This window comes from Dromiciops gliroides, chromosome 1 (genome assembly GCF_019393635.1).
Source record: "Dromiciops gliroides isolate mDroGli1 chromosome 1, mDroGli1.pri, whole genome shotgun sequence".
In the NCBI taxonomy this organism is placed as follows: Eukaryota; Metazoa; Chordata; class Mammalia; order Microbiotheria; family Microbiotheriidae; genus Dromiciops; species Dromiciops gliroides.
Window position 1 is genome coordinate 656,321,856 of NC_057861.1, and position 19,035 is coordinate 656,340,890.

Genomic DNA, 19,035 nt, shown 5'->3' on the forward strand with positions numbered 1-19,035 from the left:
GCTTTGACAATAACTCGATTTGTGTTTTCAGAAACATTTTTGGCACAAAGTAAAGAACATCTGTACAGTCATGTGCCCAATTCTCAGGAGTAGCCTTGTTTTTTCAGGCATAGTATATTAAACCTGTAAGTCAGATCCCAACCCCAGTGGAAGTATGGATGTCTCCTCTAGAGAAATCCCTCTCAGAAGCCAGCAAGAGAAACACCTGACCTTTTAATACCTAACCTCTTCCTCTACCCCACCCCTCCTAAAGGTAGTAGATTTTTATGTTTTAGCCTGCTCTGATTCATCGTTTCCCTGCTCACAGATCCACCCCATACCCCTTCTCAAGTGGAAGATATGAAGGCCCTGCTTTCAGCCAGTGGACCCAGCCTCCCCTCTGTGCTAACTTCTCCTCTGGGAACACAGCTGGTCCTGAGTCCTGGGAATTCTGCCATCCTTGGTGAGTAGTCCAGTCTTCTGAAGCTCTTGGCATAATTCCAGGACTAGATTGAATTTATGGAAAGGTAGACTGTGTAGAGGCAGGGGGGAGGGAGGCAGCAGCAGTGGGGTAGCAGGAAATCCTCACGTTGCCTAGAGAATCCAGACTCACCCAGTGGAAACTTTTGCTAATTTTCCATGAGGCAGGGGCAGTTCTTAGTCTGGCCTTTTCATTTGTCTAGATTCCAATATAACTTTGCTCGGACTACAACATGAGTTTCTACACTCCAAGGTTCTCTTCGAGTAAGGGACTACTTTGATTGCAATGTGAAAACTATTCATACTTCTTAGGTCAAGAATAGCCCAGGTATATCGGCTTATAAAGAAGCCTCCCCTGTTTCAGTGCTGATCTCCTCTCCTCTAGGATAATGCTAGAAAAATGAGTAGCACCACAGATAAAGGGATATTGATTCTTGATGATAGAAGCTCATGTCTCACCTTTCTTGAACACCCAACATTACCTCCCACTTATGGAAAACTCAGTGGCCTCTCAAGACTCTTGGAGTCCTTAAAGCTGGAAGTGAACTGAGGTCACAAGGCAGGTAATTCTACTACTTTGCTAATTATTTTCCATTTCTGATAACCTTCACTTCCAGGAGCCTTTACCAGCACTGGCCTTGTTGACATATTTCTCATTCATTTGGGAAGGGGAAGATGACAGACTCTTCTTAGCCTTGTCTTAAAGCCTCAGGAGCCCCTAAGCTTGTCAACATGCTTTCCAAAGGGCATGAAGGAGGAATGGGACTTTCAGAATTTTTGAGAACCTTGAAAAACAACAACCCCCTGAAATAAGAATCCCCATTCTACCTTAGCCATATGTGACCCAGAATTCTAGTAGTAAAAGCCAGGTTCTCTCTTCTAATCTCAGACCTGTGGGAACTACATAGACATTACATTCTCACAAACTTCACTAGATGTACCAGTCCCCATCCAGGCAGCATGAGAAGGAACACTGACTCTGAAGTTAGAAGACCTAGAGAACAAGATTTTACAGTTGAGGAAACCGAGGCAGACTAATTAAGTGACATTTGCCCAGGGTTACATAGTTCTTAAGTGTCTGAGGCTGGATTTGAACTCAGGTCTTACTGACACCAGGGCCAAGCTCTATCCACTTTGCTACCACTCCTTTCCAGCTTAATCTCAAAATCCGTGACCACCCTCATTCCCCACTAACCAGGCCCTCCGTGGCTAGATCCCCAGATGTACACATAGATGAGAATCTAATGATATGGTCACTGACCCAGCATTACTGAGGCACAACAAGAAGTCATCTTCAATTTTCCTTCTTAGCTGAAAAAAATGATGAGTCTCCAAGATAAATCTAGAAAAACCCAATTTTTAAAATTGTGATTTGAACAATAAAGTAATTTACAATAATTACTTCTACATATGGAGGACTTTAGGGCTGAGAAGGCATTTCCCTCAAAGTAACCCTATGAGGTAGATAATTTATGCATTATTTATACCCATTTTATAGATGACAAAACTGAAGCTGTTGGGGCAGCTGGGTGGCGCAGTGGATAAGGCACCGGCCCTGGATTCAGGAGGACCCGAGATCAAATCCAGCCTCAAACACTTGACACTTACTAGCTATGTGACCCTGGGCAAGTCACTTAACCCTCATAGCCCCGCTCAAAAAAAAAAAAAAAACTGAGGCTAAGAGCAGTAAAGTCCTTGATCTTGGTTACATAACTACTGTGTCAAAGCAGAATCAGAACCCAGGAGCCCGGAGCTCGTTCTATTTTGCTACATTGCCTCTCTGTATAGATCTGCTTTGTTTTCCATAATGGTTACAAACTTGGCACTGACTGCTGGCTTTGTCATATGAATCAAAATCCACATAAAAGCATCCAGCTGCACATTTCCTTTAGACTGAAAACATTCACTTTCTAATGAGCCCTATTTTAAAATCATGTGTACACAATAGAATTCTTTATTTTGATTCAACACTTCCCCCAAAAAAGGGGTTTATCAGAAACCTTGTTACATTGATTTTCAGTGCAATTTTTCAGTGCAAAATTTTGGGATTTTTTCCCCTTTTCTGGAGGTTCAATCACTGTCAGTGACCACCATGGTACCATTTAGTCCCCTGGAAAAATGAACATGTACTCACTGTCCCATGGTAGCTTTCTTGTCTGTCTTCCCCATTCTGGAATAATATTTTGTCTCCTGCTAGCCACGGGCAATAAGAGTTTATTGTGGTTTACATGGTGACATTCCAATGGTGCTTTATGCCGGTGTTTAAATCTAATAGTTAAGGGACGTCTTAATCCCCTAATCTGTAGTCAGCCCTGCTTCATGTAAGTGAGACTGTGAGTCAGTCTCCATAAAAAACCCTGCACACAAGTACCGGAGAGGAATGGGCTCCTGCGGGGAATGTCACCACGTCTCCGTGATTGTAGACACAGGCCATGATCTATATGCTGTGTGAGAATGGATTGGGAGATGATGTCAGGTCACAGTTCTTTGACTACCTTCAGTGATTCAAGATGTACCAACACCTTGTTATTACATTCTTCAGGCAGGCCTCAAAGGCTGGGGAAGATTTGCATAGGCATAAATGCTCCACTTGGGGAAAATAGTGTGAACAAAGGTAGAGAGAACATATCTCTGCATGAGTGCACTGGGAACGGGGAATTAGACAAGTCTGGCTTAAGTGGACAACCCTTGCAGGGAAGCACCAGAAGACAGGCTTAGGAAGATAACTTCTAACTAGGGCCCACTTACTGATGGTCTTGAATCCCAGTCCAAGGATTGGGAGTTTTATTCTGTGACCAGTAGAAAAGCATTGAAGATTATTCAGGATAGAGATGGGATTGTCAAGGGGACGATCTGGTGTCTAGAATGTACTGGAGCATAGAGAAAAGAGAGGCATAGGTTTTGGAGCTTGTATCTCGATACAAGATGAGAGACAGCATAGTAGAATAATAATGGCTAGCATGTATGTGTTTTAATGTTTGCAAGGTGCTGTCCATAGGTTATCCCATTTGATCCTTACAAAAACACTGCAACGTAGGCATTACTATTATCCTCATTTTGCAGATAAGGACCTCTGGCACCTCACCTGCCTTGCCTAGGGTCATACAGCTAGTAAGTGTATGTAGTCAGTGTGGGACCCCAGTATATGTGTCTAGATCCCTCCTTGCTTGCAAGCCATTTCCCTCACTTCGAAAGTAAACTTCTGCCTGATTCCTGACTCTCCTGTCTCTAGCCTGCTTTGTTCAGTTCCAGCCATCCACAGGGTAGAGGCCTGTTTGGTCCAGTTGACAGTGGTAGGATTTAAATTCAGGGCTTCCTGACTGTTCTATTCAGAAAGAAGACTGGAGTTGGAGTGAGGATAGACTGAGATTTGAATCCTGCCTCTGACACTTAACTAGCTTTGTCCATGAATAACTCATTTAAATCTCTCTAAGCCTGTTTGCTCATTTGTAAAAAGGGTATAATTACTCTTGTAGAATCCATGAAATTCAAAGAATGTAGATCAGGAATTGAGATGACCTGAGTTCAAATTTGGGCTCTGCTACCTATAACTTAGGGGACACTGGGAAAAATAATTTAAATTTCCCTGGGACTCAGTTTCTTCATCTCTAAAATGAGAGGGTTGAACCAGATGCTCTCCAAGGTTCCTTTCAGCTTTAAATCTAAGATACCATAATCTAATACTTTATACATCTTAAAATACTACATAAATGTCATCTATTATTATTATCTATTCCAACCCTCATTTCATTACTGAGGAAATGAAGGCTCAAGGAAGCCTAATAACCTGCCTCCGATCTGAAATCCCATTTTGAAATATGATTTTGGAAGCTACAGGAAGGTTGGATTGAAGAATCAAAGGTAAAAAAAATCAATTTAAAAGTTATTGGCAATACCACTAGAGTGGTAACTGTGTTAGCAGAAAGAAGACAATGTATGGATAATAATCATCAGTGGTTGTTAACCATTCTTAGAGTCCAGTTTTTCAACCAGTTTAAATCCATCCAATTGTATTCTCCTCTAATTCATATCTCTCCATTGTCTCCATAGAGATACTTTATGAAAAACTTTGCTAAATCTAGGCAAACTAAATCCCCAGAATTCTCCTGATCTACTAGTTTGGTAATCCCATCCAAAGAGGAAGTAAGGTTAGTCTGTCACAATCTGTTCTATAGCCATGCTGGCTCTGTTATCATCCTATCCTAAATGTTCTCCAGCCCTCTCTTTTCATTATCCATTTTAAAATTTTCCTCAGTAATTGAAGTCAAGCTCACTGTCCAATAGTTTGCAGGCTCTCTTCTCTTCCCTTTTTGGTGAAATTTGAATATCTGTCCTTTTCTTCCCATGTTTTTTTGTTTTTTGATTAAACCACCCCCCTTGTTATTCCTTATAGCACAATAGAACTCAATCACAATTATATGCCACAACTTATTCAGCCGTTCCTCAATTGATGAGCATCCCCTCAATTTCCAATTCTTTACCACCATAAAAAGAATTGTTATAAATATTGTTGTACAAATAGGTGTTTTTAATTTTTTTCTCTCTTTGCAGTATAGACCTAGTAGTGGTATTGCTAGGTCAAAGGTTGTGAACAGTTTTATAGTTTTTTGTGCATAGTTCCAAATTGTTTTCCAGAATAATTGGACTAGTTCACAACTCCACCAACATTTCATTAATATACCTATTTTCTAACATTTATCATTTCTGATAGATTAGGTGATACTCCAAGTTGTTTTGATTTAAGTTTCTCTAATCAATAATAATTTAAAGCATTTTAATATGATTATGGATGGCTTTGATTTCTTCATATAAAAGCTGCCTATTCATATCCTTTGACCTCTTATCATTTGGGGAATGGTTCTAATTTTTATAAATTTCACCCTGTTCCATATATTTGTGTGTGTTTGAGAAATGATGCCCTTATCAGAGAAACTTACTGTAAAACATTTTTTTATTACTTCATTATCTATGGCACCTTTTAGCAAGACGTAGTTTCCTGTTTATCTCTTTTAATTAGGTCGATTTTTGCTTTTGCTTTGTATGAGACCATGATTGCTACCCCTGCCTTTTTACTTCAGCTGAAGCATAATAGATTTTGTTCCAGTCCTTTATTCTAACTCTGTGTGTGTGTTTCTGCTTTAAGTATGTCTCTTGTAAACAACATTTTATTGGATTCTACTATCTGCTTTATGCTTCCATTTTATGGGTGACCTCATCACATTCAAGATTATGATTACTGTGTATTTTCTTCCATCTCATTTGCTTTTATTTCTTCCTCTCTTTCTCTCTTTTTTATGCCACCCTTCCTCAAAAATCTATTTTGTTTCTGAGCATTGCCTCCCTTAATCCACCCTTCCTTTTGTCATCTACCCCCTCCCTTTATCTCTTATCCCCTTCCCCTCTTACTTCCCTAATGGGTAAGAGAGATTTCTATACCCAATTGAGTGTGTGTGTATGTGTATTCTTCCTTCTTTGAACCAATTCCAGTGAGAGAAGTTCAAACATTGCCTACTACTCTCCCCATCCCCTCATTTCCCCCTCCACTATAAAAGTTCTTCATTGCATGCTTCTTTTATGTGAGAAAATTTCCCTATTCTACCTCTACCTACCCCCTTCTCCCAGTGCATTCCTCTTTCTCACACTTTCATTTGTGTGGGGGAGGGGTAAGGGGGTCATCCCAGCATAATTGACTCATGCCTATGTAGAATCCTTCTGCCTGCCCTAATAATGATAAAGTTCTTAGGAGTTACACATATCATCTTTCTATATAGGAAGGTAAACAGTTTAACTTTTTTGAGTCCCTTATGATTACTCTTTCATGTTTACCTTTTTATACTTCTCTTGAGTCCTGTGTTTAATGTCAAATTTTGTATTAAGCTCTGGTCTTTTCATTAGGAATGCTTGAAACTCCTTATTTCATTAAATTTCTATTTTTTCTTGGAAAGATTATACTCAGTTTTGCAGGATAGGTTATTCTTGGTTGTGTAATCCTAGTCCCTTTTCCTTCTGAAATATAATATTCTAAGCCTTCTACTCCTTTAACATGAAAGATGCTAAATCTTGTGTAATCCTGACTGTGTGATCCACAATATTTTAATTGTTTCTTTCTGGTTGCTTGCAATATTTTCTCCTTGACCTGAGGGCTCTAGAATTTGTCTATAATATTCCTGGGACTTTTCATTTGGGTATTTCTTTCAGGAGGTGATTGGTAGATTCTTTCAATTTTTCTCTTGATTTAAGATACTAGGAAAGTTTTCCTTTAGAATTTCTTAAAATGTGATGCCTAGGTTCTTATTGTTTTTTTTTATTTTTGGCTATGATTTCCAGGTAGTTTAATAATTCCTAAATTACCTTTTTGCAATCTCTTTCCCAAGTCAGTTGTTTTTCCAATGAGATATTTCACATTTTCTTCTATTTCCATTCTTTTCACTGTTTTATTGTTTCTTAATGTCTCACAGAGTCATTGACTTCCAATTACTCTATTCTAATGTTTAAGGAGTTATTTTCTTCAATGAGCTTTCGTACTTTCTTTTCCATTTGATCTATTCTGCTTTTTAAGGAGTTCTTTTTGTTAGTGAGTTTTTGTGCCTCTTTTACCAAGCTGTTAATTCTCTTTTCATAATTTTCTTGCATCACTCATTTCTTTTCTAAATTTTCCCTCTACCACTTATCTCTTTCTTTTACTCTTCCAGAAATTTTTATTAGGCTTGGGGGCAATTCGTAATTTTCTTTGAGGCTTTCGTTGCAGTTTTCATGTTGTTGTGTTCTTCTGGGTTTGTTTCTTGATTTCTGAGGGTTTTTTTAAGGAAATTCTTTAGGGTTTTCTCTTTCCCTTAGAAAAGCCTAAGGAGAATGTGACCCTTTCCTTGAAGGAAAAGATAAGAAAAACTAATTTTATGCCTTACCACAAAAACTTCTGGGTTTGTTTCTTCTCTACCACTGTAGTAGGGTGTTTTTTTTAATAGTCAAGTTCTTTTGTTGTTGTTGTTTGCTCATGTTTCCAGCCAAATTCTTGACTTTGAACTTTGTATTCAAGTTGGGTTCTGCTCACCTGGGGATGGGGAGGCACTGTCCCAAACTTCAGATTTTTTTGTACTATTCTTTTCAGATCTAATTCTGGGAGTCTGAAAGTTTTCAGGGCTTCCAAGGTGGTGTGATACTGCTCTCCTGGTCTGCACTCTAGTCTTTACCCAAGAAAGTCCCCATAATCCCTGGCAACCACAAGTACTAATACTCCTCTCAACCCTGGAACTGTGACCCAGAACTGTCTAATGGCAATAGAGTTGTCAATCAGTACCAGCTGGACCCAGTGTCACCAAAGAGTCCCCTGAAATATCTTTCTGACCAGCTGTCTGACCCTCTCTGGACGAGAGCTCCTGAAGCTGCTGCCACCACTGTCACAACTACCTACATTGCCTGCTGATACTGTGCCTCATGCTGTACAGTATGTGCTCCAGGCTGACCCCCACTGTGGCACACAGGCCCCTTCTGCCAACTTCCTGAGTTGTCTTAGGCTGGAAAAAATGTCTCACCTCGACCTTTTGTTGGCTCCAAAGTTTGATTTGGGGCATCATTTTAAAGTTATTTGGAGAGGAATGTTGGCAGAGTTCCCCTAGGTTGCCTCCAACCTGCCATCTTGTCCTAATGTTGCTTTTACAAAAATCTTTGTTTCTTTAGCTTCCCTTACCAGCTGAGCTCATTTTGAGCTTTATCATTTCTGACACAAATCTTACCATGCCAAATTTATATTTATCCTCTGTTATTTAGGCTTGTTTCCATCTTCTGTATGTTTATATTTTAAACCCTAAGTTGGCTGATGGGTTTCCTGGGCATCCATATAGGTCTCTTCAGAAAAAATCCAATTTTTCCTCCTTGTTAAACTTGTTTCTCTTTGTGTCTTCAGAATTTTATTCTTCAACATTTCCCATTCCTCTTGGGCTGACATGCCCTGTCACTTGAGTCTGTGGGATCCTGCCTATCTTTCCTCTGAATCCACTGAAATCTATTTTCCCACAATTTAGGTACATGCCAGACTTGGCCCAGATTTCCTCTCCCCTGTCACAAACTCTGCAAGAATGATAATTCCCACCTAGAGTTTCCATTATTTCCAACATCTCCTCATCCCCTAGAAAATAGTTCCTCTTTTCTAGGGAAAATCATATCCAGAATAGCATTTTTGCTTGTTGATTCTTCCAACTTTTAAAGGATGAAATTATTACAAAGGCGGCCTGTGCCAGGCTCACAATATGTTTCTGCAAATCCTTTCCTGCTTCCTGTTTCACTTCTGGTAGTCTGCAGTATGTACCAATGACAAAATTACTTCTGTTCATGCCTTACCTGACCTTTACGCAAATAGTCTCAGTCATGTTTTCACCCTCTGGTTTTTCCATTTCCTTAATGAGCATACCTTTTTATTCTATATATTAATACAGTCCTCCAACTCCCCCTTTTACTTACCCTGATTCTTTTGAATGAATTAAACTCATGGAGACATGATCTACCCTGGGATTTCATCCCATGAAGTCTCAGTAATATCACTAGGTGCTTAATAGATATTTTCCAAACAGAATTGAGTTAGCACCTGGAGGTTTTGTTCCCTTTGTATTCATTTGTCCCCAGACCAAAATTATTTCATCCAGCATGACTTCTAAGGCTTTTGGTCACCTATATCTTGAGAGACAGGCTTCAGTGAATTGCTTTTCCAGCATCACCATTATCACTACACATATTTCTAGCACAATTTAAGTGCAAAGCACTTTCCTCATACCTCTTTGAGAATGTTCTTCATATCCAAAAACCATATAAGACCACATTTGGAAGGACTTTAAAAAAAACACAATGAAGCCTATGGTTTCATTGCCATAGAGCTTTCGGTAAGGAATTACCTCTACCTTCTCTGCCACTTAGAGTCTTAAAGACTTACTTAAGGCACTGAGAGGTTCAATGACTTGCCCAGGGTCACATAATCAATATATGGTAGAAACAGGAGTTTTTTTCTAATTTTGAGGGCATCATGCTACCTTCATGGAAAGGAATTTAGGCACCATCTAGTCTAAAAGCTTCATTTTACATATAAGGAAAACTGAGGTCCAAAGAGGGAAAGAGAATTGCTCAAAATGGCTAGTGGCTATACCAGGTCAAGAACCCAGAAACCAGCTATATACCATGATGTGCTTTTTTCCCATTCTATCAATGCTTTAGACTTTTTTTTACCAAAATTCAATCTCCTAAAAGAAAACACTAAGATGTAACATCCCAAAATGAAAAAACCAAGTCACATCAGCGAGAAGATAGATTGCTTTCTTGTTTGCTAGCCATCTTTGTTGTAGAGAACCCATTTGTACAAAATTGATGAACCCCAGTGCCTAGAGTATCCGAAACATTTTATCCTTCTTAACTGAGTGTTTGTGCAAGGTTCCAAATATTATTCTTTTTTTTTTTTTTTTAGTGAGGCAATTGGGGTTAAGTGACTTGCCCAGGGTCACACAGCTAGTAAGTGTTAAGTGTCTGAGGCCGGATTTGAACTCAGGGAGTCCTGAATCCAGGGCCAGTGCTCTATCCACTGCACCACCTAGCTGCCCCCCAAATATTATTCTTGTAGGACAAGGAGGAATAGATGAGTTGCTATCTGCACTAGTGAAGGATGTAGCTATTTTCTTGAGCTCATAGATTGATTAAAGCTATTTACTTCCCTTCCTACTGGGACAGAAACCAGGACATCTTATAGCAGATAATACTAAATGACCTCCTAAAAAGAGACAGAAAATGCTATGGATTCAGGTGAGAGAGCCATTCTCCTCATGTTGCCTTTACTGTCTATTTTAATAAGCAAACCAATCAGCAGCCTGCCAGGAGAAATAACTGCAGTATGCACATGTCATGCTGGCTACATATAATGCCAAATGGTACAAGCCATTCTCCTGCCATGTGATTTACAGGAAGGAGAGAAATTCATGCAGTCATTCAGCACTGAGTTTGCTGAGTAAAGCCTTTCAGTGAAAGGGGCTTATTGTGGCTGGACTCTCTCCTCAGTTGGGGGTTCGAGGGGTCAGAGCCAACATATACAACAGGCTCACTCAACAGCATCAACAAACTCCCCAGGGCAACGCGCCCAATTAGATCCAGGACATTCCATGTATAACAACTGCACTTGCAGCACACCCAGCCAGCAGTGAGTCCCATATCCAGGAAACTCAGTCTTGGAGGGTTTTGTTCGTGCTGGCCAAGGCCTTCAACAACACTGAAAGGCCTGCAATTTGCATTGCTCTTGGGGGCCCTGAGGTGAATTCTGCAAGGTATCTGCTAACCCAGCAGCAGATAATTTTGGTATCCTATGAGATCAGGCAAAAAGGTAAAATTATTTTTCCCCTATCCAAAGTTTAGGTTGTGGCCTTGGACTCCCCTACAATTAGAAGTGTGCTAGCAAAAACTCTGTGGCTAGGTAGAATGTGCCCAGACCCACAGTCCCAGGGTGCAACCTCATGAAGAAAAGCAAAGAAACAGACCCCTTTGCAATATGCTCTTTGCTACCAAAGGAGAAAAATAGCAGAAAAATATTAAAACAAACATTTTAAGAACCATAATTAAATGCATGATGAACTAGGAACTTTAAAGTTGCAAAGGATCTTGGAGCTCATCTAGTCCCAACTGCCTCATTTACACAAGATACAAAGAGAAGTGACTTCTCCAAGATCACACAGGAAGGAAGTGACAGAACTGAAATTCCAGCCCATGTCTTATTTTATTTTTAAATAAACATTTTTATTTAAAGTTTTGAGTTCCAAATTCTATTCCTCCTTCCCTCTTTCCCCTCCCTCCTCCTTGATACAGTAAGCATTCAGATATAGGTTATACATATGCAATTATGTAAAACATTGCCATATTAGTCCTTTTGCATAAGAAAACCCAAATAAAAGGAAAAAATGAAAGAAATAAAGTGAAAATAGAATGCTTTATTCTTTGTTCAATCAATATCAGTTTTTTTCTTGGGAGGTGGGTAGTATGCTTCATCATTAGTCCTTTGGGATTGTCTTAGATCATTGCATGCTGACAATAGTGTTCATTCACAGTTCAAACAATATTGCTGTTACTGTGTACAACATGCTCTTAGTTTTGTTCACTTCACTATACATCAATTCATATAGTGTTTCCAGGCCTTTCTAAAATCATCCTGCTTTTCATTTCTTATAGCACAATAATATTCCATTACAATCTTATACCATGGTTTGTTTAGCCATTCCCCAATTGATGGACATTTCCTTTGTTTTCCAGTTTTTAGCCACCACAAAAATAGCTGTTATAAATATTTTTGTACAAATAGATCTTTTTCTATTTGGGGGGATGTCTTTGGGATTGAAAACTAGCAGTAGTATTGCTGTGCGAAGGGTATGCACAGTTCTATAGCCCTTTGGGCATAATTCCAAATTGCTCTCCAGAATGATTAAATCAGTTCACAACTCCACCAACTGTGCATTAGCATCCTAGTTTCCCCATATCCACTCCAAGACCAACCATTTTCCTTTTATGTTATATTTGCCACTCTGATAGGTGTGAGGTGGTACCTCGGGGTTGTTTTCATTTGTATTTCTCTGATCAGTAGTGATTTAGAGCATTTTTTCACATGACTATAGATAGCTTGATTTCTTTGTCTGAAACTGCTTGTTTATATCCTTTGACCATTTCTCAATTGAGGAATGACTTGTATTTTATAAATTTGATAAAGTTCTCTATATATTTGAGAAATAACAGCCCAGGTCTTCTGACTCCAAAACTATTATTCTTTCCACCATACCTTGACTACTAATATTTATTCTATTAACTTATCTTTCTCTTTAAAAGGGTAGGAGAGATATGTAGGCTATATGTGTGTGTGTGCTGTAAAGTAACTAAGCTCAAACACTCAATGTAAGTTCCCTTGCTCCTTTAAAAAGATTCTATAGAATAACTAACACATTAAAAATAGTATACAAAAAGATCTTAAGAGGCAAGAACACTGGAAAGAATCTAGTGAGATAAAAAATAATCAGGATAAACATAAAGTAATACATTATTGTACATTTCTGACTGGAAGTCTCACAGGCATTTTAAATTCAAAATGTATAAAAATGGATTTATTGTCTTTCCTCTCAAACTGAGCCTTCCTCCTAATGTCCCTATTTTCTGCCAAGGGGACTGCTGTCCTTTCAGTCATCCAGGTTCACAAAATTAGAGCTGTCACCAACTCTTTGCTTCACAACCACATCAGCTCTCTCACCCATGATTGCAATAACCTCCTAATTGGTCTCCTTGCCTTTAGTCACTCCACTATCCAGCTCACTCACTCAACAGCATCAACACCATCCAATCAAACCATCCACCACACAGCTGCCATAATGATAAAATACAAACCCCTCACTTTGACATTTAAAGCCCTTCGCAAGCTGGCTGCAGCCTGAATTCTATGTTCTTACCAAACCGGCCTGCTTGCTCTTCTTTGCACATAACGTCCCATCTCTATCAGCCTTTACAGGAGCTTCTTCCCCCTCCCCATTTCTAGAATGTGTTCCCTCTTCATCTCTGCCTCTTAGAATCCTTAGCATCCTTCAGTAACGCACTAAAAGTTTTCTCTCCAGCATGAAGACTTTCTTCCACCCCTACCCCCCACTCCATAAAGTTCCCTTGTATCTATTTTGGTTATATTTTTCAGTTACTTTCATTGTGTGTGTGTGTGTGTGTGTGTGTGTGTGTGTGTGTGTGTTACCACTGCAGGCCACCTCTCTAACTTCAAATTGGCAGGTTGGGTGTGTAATCACCCCAGGTGGTAACTACTTCCCCATGTTCAAGGTACTCTATAGGTCTTCACTTCTAAAACTACAGTCTTTGAGCCCTCTTTAGTACGTGTATCTTTAATAGTTATCTAGTGGACAGAATTAGCTCAAAGCAAAAGCATTTACTAAAGCAGCAAAGTAAACTGTAGTGATAAAACACTTCCCCTACCTCCATTAATCTGGCACCCATTCTTCTACAAATCCAGTACTAGTAGGATGAGTGGAAATGTGCAAAGTGTAAAACTGGTAGTAAGGCATAGCAAACACATAGAGCCAAAACAACTCACACTTCTGACATCAAAGAGACCCAATGTCCCTTCTCTTTCGGGCATGTCTTCATGCTACTCCACCCTGGGTGGAGTGTCTTTATTAAACAAGTCACTCAGATTGTCTCCCTGAGTCTACTTTTCTCTACAGGTCAACTCTCAATTGCCACAGATCATTCTTTATTGAATCCATGGTTAGCACTTTTCTCTGCTGCTCCCTTTTCTTGTAACTACCTTTACTGACTTGTCATCTAGACTGTGTCTTATTTTTCTTTAAGGCCATCAAATGTATGGCCTATCCTTGACTTTGATGCCCTTTTAGTTCCATCAAGGAAAACTTCACTTTGTAAAATGGTGACAAAGTGAAAATCCACTTTTGAAATTCAGTTGATATTTAAGCACAAGATTTTCCCTGTTACCTGCCCCTTCTGTGATTTCATCAGCTTGGCTTGGTGTGGGAGTAGGGAATCAAATATTCAAGATGTCCTGACCAACTCTCCTCTATTACATGTACATGTTGGTTGCCCTTAATAGCTTATAAGCTTTTTTAGTGAAGGCACTACTTAGTTTTTTGTCTTTACATCCCCACTGCCCATCATAGTGCCTAGCACATAGCAGATACCTAATAAATGTTTGTTGATTTATTGATTGATTGAAGCACGTTAATAAGTGGTAAAGGGCCTTGAGCTCATGCCATTAGAAGATTGGATAAAGAAACTAGAAAAATTGAGCCTAGAGAAGACAAGACTCAGGTGGGGGGCCTGATATTGTTGCTGCTTTCAAGTATTTAAAGAGTTCTCATGTAGATGAGGGGTTATACCTGTCCTGCCTAACTCCCATGGGCAGAACTAAAAGCAATGGGAGGAAGTCTTAGGGAGATGAACTAATGATATAAGGATTTTTTTTAATTAGATCTATCCAAAAGTAGACTAAGATGCTTAGGAGACAGTGGCTTCCGTCTCAGAGTTCTTTCTGCGAAGGTCTGATGACCATTTGTTTGGGTGTGTTATCAGAGTGATGTCTTTCAGGTATAGGTTGCACAAAGATGTTCCTTGTGACTGAAATTCTGTGATCTGAAAATAGGAGCCTTTGGGAAATCAGGTCAAATCCTTTTGGTTTATTTATACATGAAGCACCATATCTCAGAATAGACTTCAAGCCAGCATTTTTTTCTGCAAAATCTTATTCCATAATTGAATATCACATAGCCATATTTCATCAATGTGGGGAGATCAGGAAATGTGTCAAGCAGGGTAATAGACAGTGTTCCTCATAAATATATTTACACTTAGGAAGAGAAAGAAGAGGCCAGAGATTAATTTAATACTAGTTGAAGATGAGATAGTTTGTAGCATATGAGAAAGTGGTATTAAGCCACCTCTGAGAGCATTTTAATCTGGCATTTGGGGCCTTCCATAGTATGGTACCAATCTGCTTCTATACTCTATCTTCTACTATGCCCCAACACAAACCCCTAGACTCCACCACAATCCATTTCTTTGTTCCCATATTACCTCATACTCATTTCCCTCTGACTGCTTTTGCTATCCTCTCTCCCTTTTACCTTCTAAATCCTGCCTATTTTTCAAATTTTAGCTCAAGTCCTACAACCTCTAGAAAGCTTTCCCCCATCAACCCTGAACCGCTGTAAAACCCACAGAGATATAATTAGGATTTTAGTGACAGAGGGAAATTCAATCTGCTAGGGGTGGGGAGAAAGTCTTCCTCCCTGGGGTGCAGTCATATCAGAAAAAGGACAACCCATTCTCCAGAGCCTGCAATATGGCTGATGACTCACACCCCCCAGAAAGTAGGTAAGTGGGGGAGAGCTGGCAGGCAAGGGGACATGGCAGTTAGACAATGCAGTCTCAGGAAGGAGCCAGAACCCTTCAAGTGGTGCCATATGGTATGGAGAAGGGGAAGAACCAAGGGGTGAAGGGGCAATGGGGCAGAGGTCTTCAGGGGATCAGAAGTATTCCTGCCAATTATAAGCATCCTTGGATAAAGCCAAGTCATCCCACACTAATTATAGCTCTGAGAACCCATCCTTTTTTAAAAGGTAGTGGTAGTTATCATTTTTATGTGTGTGTCCTGTCTCCTCAATTGGAACAGATGCTTCTTGACAGTAGGCCAAATAGTAGGTACTCAGTAAATGTCTGTCAGTGGTGATAATGATTTTAAATGAAACCATGTGTCCATGGTTTAGATCCGATGTCCTGCTGAAGTATTTCTATCTCTAAGCTCTAGTACAGCACAGGTTTAATTACCAATTACCTATACTTTCATTTCTCATCTCAACCTGTCCATTTCCTAATTATCTGAGTTGGATTAGGGTGTGTCCTGAGCCCATTTACAGAGGATTCAAATGACAGTTGATGAGCATATTGTGCCACATAGGTTAGAAAACCATTTTTCACTCCAATAGAGTAACTGGTCATTTCATCCTTTGCAAAGGGAAATGTGAGAAGTGGGAGGTCAGTGTTGACCATCAAAGGTTGCATCAAAAGTACTCTGTGATGGAGGACTACCCTGCTGAAAACCTGCAGAGCGGTGAGACAAGAACCTAGACATAATGAGACAAAGAGAACAACAAAGTACCTGACCACTTTCAAAATGCCAAGGCATAGATTGGCCCATTTTCTCATCCATACTGGAAGGATAAGTGACTATGACACGATAATAATGCATTTTAAGATTCCCCAGAGCTTCTAGGCCCAACCACAGTGGGCTTTGTAACTAAGCAAAAAGCCATCCTTGACCAATCTGTGGTCAAGTGTTTGGGGGCTCTTGGTTCCTCACGTTTGTACTTTTGTTGCTGGTTATTTCTTAAACAAAATGCACACCGGAGAAGAGAAATTCTAGAGGGGTTGTAGGAAGCACTATAACACTCAGTATAAAATCAAATAAGTATCTCGGACAGCATTTATGAGGAAGCCACAGGAAGACATGCAGAAGTTTTCTTGGAATGGTTCTCACATCCATAAATTTAGAAAGACACCAGAGCAGAAGTGACACTTAAAATACTTGGCCACTGAAGTCAGGGCAGTAAATTTTCCCTGCTCAGCCACTGTTCAGGGCCCTCACTGGTATTCAGACAAAATCTTTTTTTAAAAAAGATCCAGAGCCTGGAAATGGAGATCTTGAGAAAAATCGCTTGCACTTGCTCTATCTTTTGAGCATATTCTGGCACAAGCTTATGATTCCCAGGCCCAAATGCCCTCCCCAATACGTCCAGCTGGAATGAGGCAGGAGATTTGCTATCAGGGAAACCAGACAGGTATGGAGATGTCATGCTTGGGGAAATGAAGAACTCTGTGCCCCTGTTCCCCAGGCAATCTGTGGTCAGCCCTGAGAGTGTAGAAATAGCTGCTATGGGAACAACTTCTCATTTTGAAATGATGGTTGAGCCAGTTATGATGTCATATCAAAAATTAATTACAGTAGAGAAAGTATGTTTATGAAGAAAGGCATGACAAACTTTGTAAAAAGAAAAGACAGGTTGGGGCTTCATGCTATTGAGTGGGTGGGGTAGAAGGAAGGATTTTGTCTTCCCCGGAATATAAATTCATCTCTAAAGTTTTAGATCCTATTCCTCCTTCCTCTTTCTTTTCTACTTTATGCTTCCCCAAAGAGTTCTAGAACAAAAACCTGACAGCCATTTTGACTACTGATACAGTAACAAAATTAAAATTAGAAATCAAGTGTTTACTGAATACCCGCTATGGTAGCGCCATGTGCCAACACTCTACCAAGAAGTTACAGAAGAAACCCAAGACACGGACATGGACATGGACATGGAGATGAGACTGATGTACATGAAACGATTAAAGTCCAATACAAGATAATTTATAACCAAGTGAAGAGTGAGTTGGTCCTTATAATAGGAATTCAAAAAAAAAAAAGAAAGATTAGAGAACAGAGTAGTGGAAGAAAGCTTTATGAAGGAGTTGGAACTTGAACTGAGTGTTGAGGGATAGATGAAATTTAAGCTCGAAAGACAGGGGGAAGCATCTTGGGAAATAGCAAAAGCATGAAGGCAGGAAGCGTGGTATGTGTGAGGCACACTGATGAGAGCAACCTGGCTAGAGTACAGGAACCAAACTTTGCTCTCCGTTTTGATAATTCACATTTTTCTGGGTTTTAATGTCTACAAAGCATTTTCCTCACAAAAACCCTGTGAGGTAAGTAGGTCAAGTATCGGTATTCCTATTTTACAGATGAGGAAATTGAGACTCAAGGAGATTACGCAGGTCACGAAAATCTGAAGGGTCAGAGCTGGTAATTAAAAATACAGATAGCGGGGCAGCTAGTTGGCACAGTGGATAAAGCACCGGCCCTGGATTCAGGAGGACCTGAGTTCAAATCCGGTCTCAGACACTTAACACTTACTAGCTGTGTGACCCTGGGCCCCTCATTGCCCCACCAAAAAAAATACAGATAGAACTCCTGACTCAAAGTATATTAATCTTTGCCAGCAGAGGGGTGGCTTATCAAGAACTGGCTTCATTGTTAGCATAAAAAGTTACAAATAATGGGACCAATTGATGAAGCATTGTAAGTACTTATCATGTGCCAAGCACAGAAGATACACATGAAAAAACAGACAGCCTCTACCCAGCAGAAGCTTACATTCTAATGGGGCAGGGGTTCTTAACATGGAGTCCATGAACTTGAATGGGAAAACCAAAAAAAAAGCACATCTTTATTCTCAGAAACTTCTAACCACAATTTAGCATTTTCTTCCATTATGAATGTAGGCAACAAAACATGATTCTGAGAAGGGGTCCATAGGCCTCACCAGACTGCCCAAGGAGTGGGTCCATGGCACAAAATAAGATGAGGAACTCCTATAATAGGGAAGCTAACACAAAAGAGGAATGGTGCTTTGGTTTAGGAAATCACAGGCATAGTAAGTGGAACTATAGAGGAGTTGATTGTTTTACCCTTTCCAGGGTCAATGATGGTAGCAGTACCATTTTTTTATAAGGAGGTGGATAAGGAATATGTGCAATGGCAGGGTGCATAGCAAGGCCCAGTAATCCAGAGGGTGCAATGCAAACAGGACTGATGAAAATAAAATGGTATGGGTCAGCCAGATGACACACATTATAACCAGAACAATGGGAGCCCAAGCAGGTATGTGCCATTCCTACAAGCACCTATAATCATTCACAGGATGTTGTAGCCAGTTTTTCCTGGCATAGGTACTTTCCATTTGGAAATGTATTTACCAGTGACTTTTGTTAACAAAGAACTGACTATAACTCTACTTCAAGCAGCCCTCTCTTCTTCAGTTCTTCCTGCATTTACCCTTGACTAGTCAACATCCTCTTTACAAAAGACCTTAATCTGTTGAAGACAATTATGAAGTCATCTTCACTAAGTTACATAGGCACACAAATGTTGATATGGGTATATCTAGCCCAAATCCCAAAGTTCCCCAGGCTTGGAAAGTAGTTCATCTGGTCTATTTGTCTTGAATCCTGGATGTGTATCCCTTTGAG

General features: G+C 39.8%; 1 protein-coding gene across 2 annotated transcripts in view; it reads left to right on the forward strand.

Annotated features, from left to right (window-relative positions):
- Positions 1 to 19,035, forward strand: part of ADAMTSL1 (ADAMTS like 1) — a 1,070,304-nt gene that overhangs the window by 1,015,826 nt on the left and 35,443 nt on the right. For both annotated transcript variants that reach the window (XM_043978110.1, XM_043978111.1), the window contains one exon: positions 308 to 442. In XM_043978110.1, the coding sequence (XP_043834045.1) occupies positions 308 to 442 (135 nt within the window). The remainder of the gene's footprint in view (positions 1 to 307; positions 443 to 19,035) is intronic.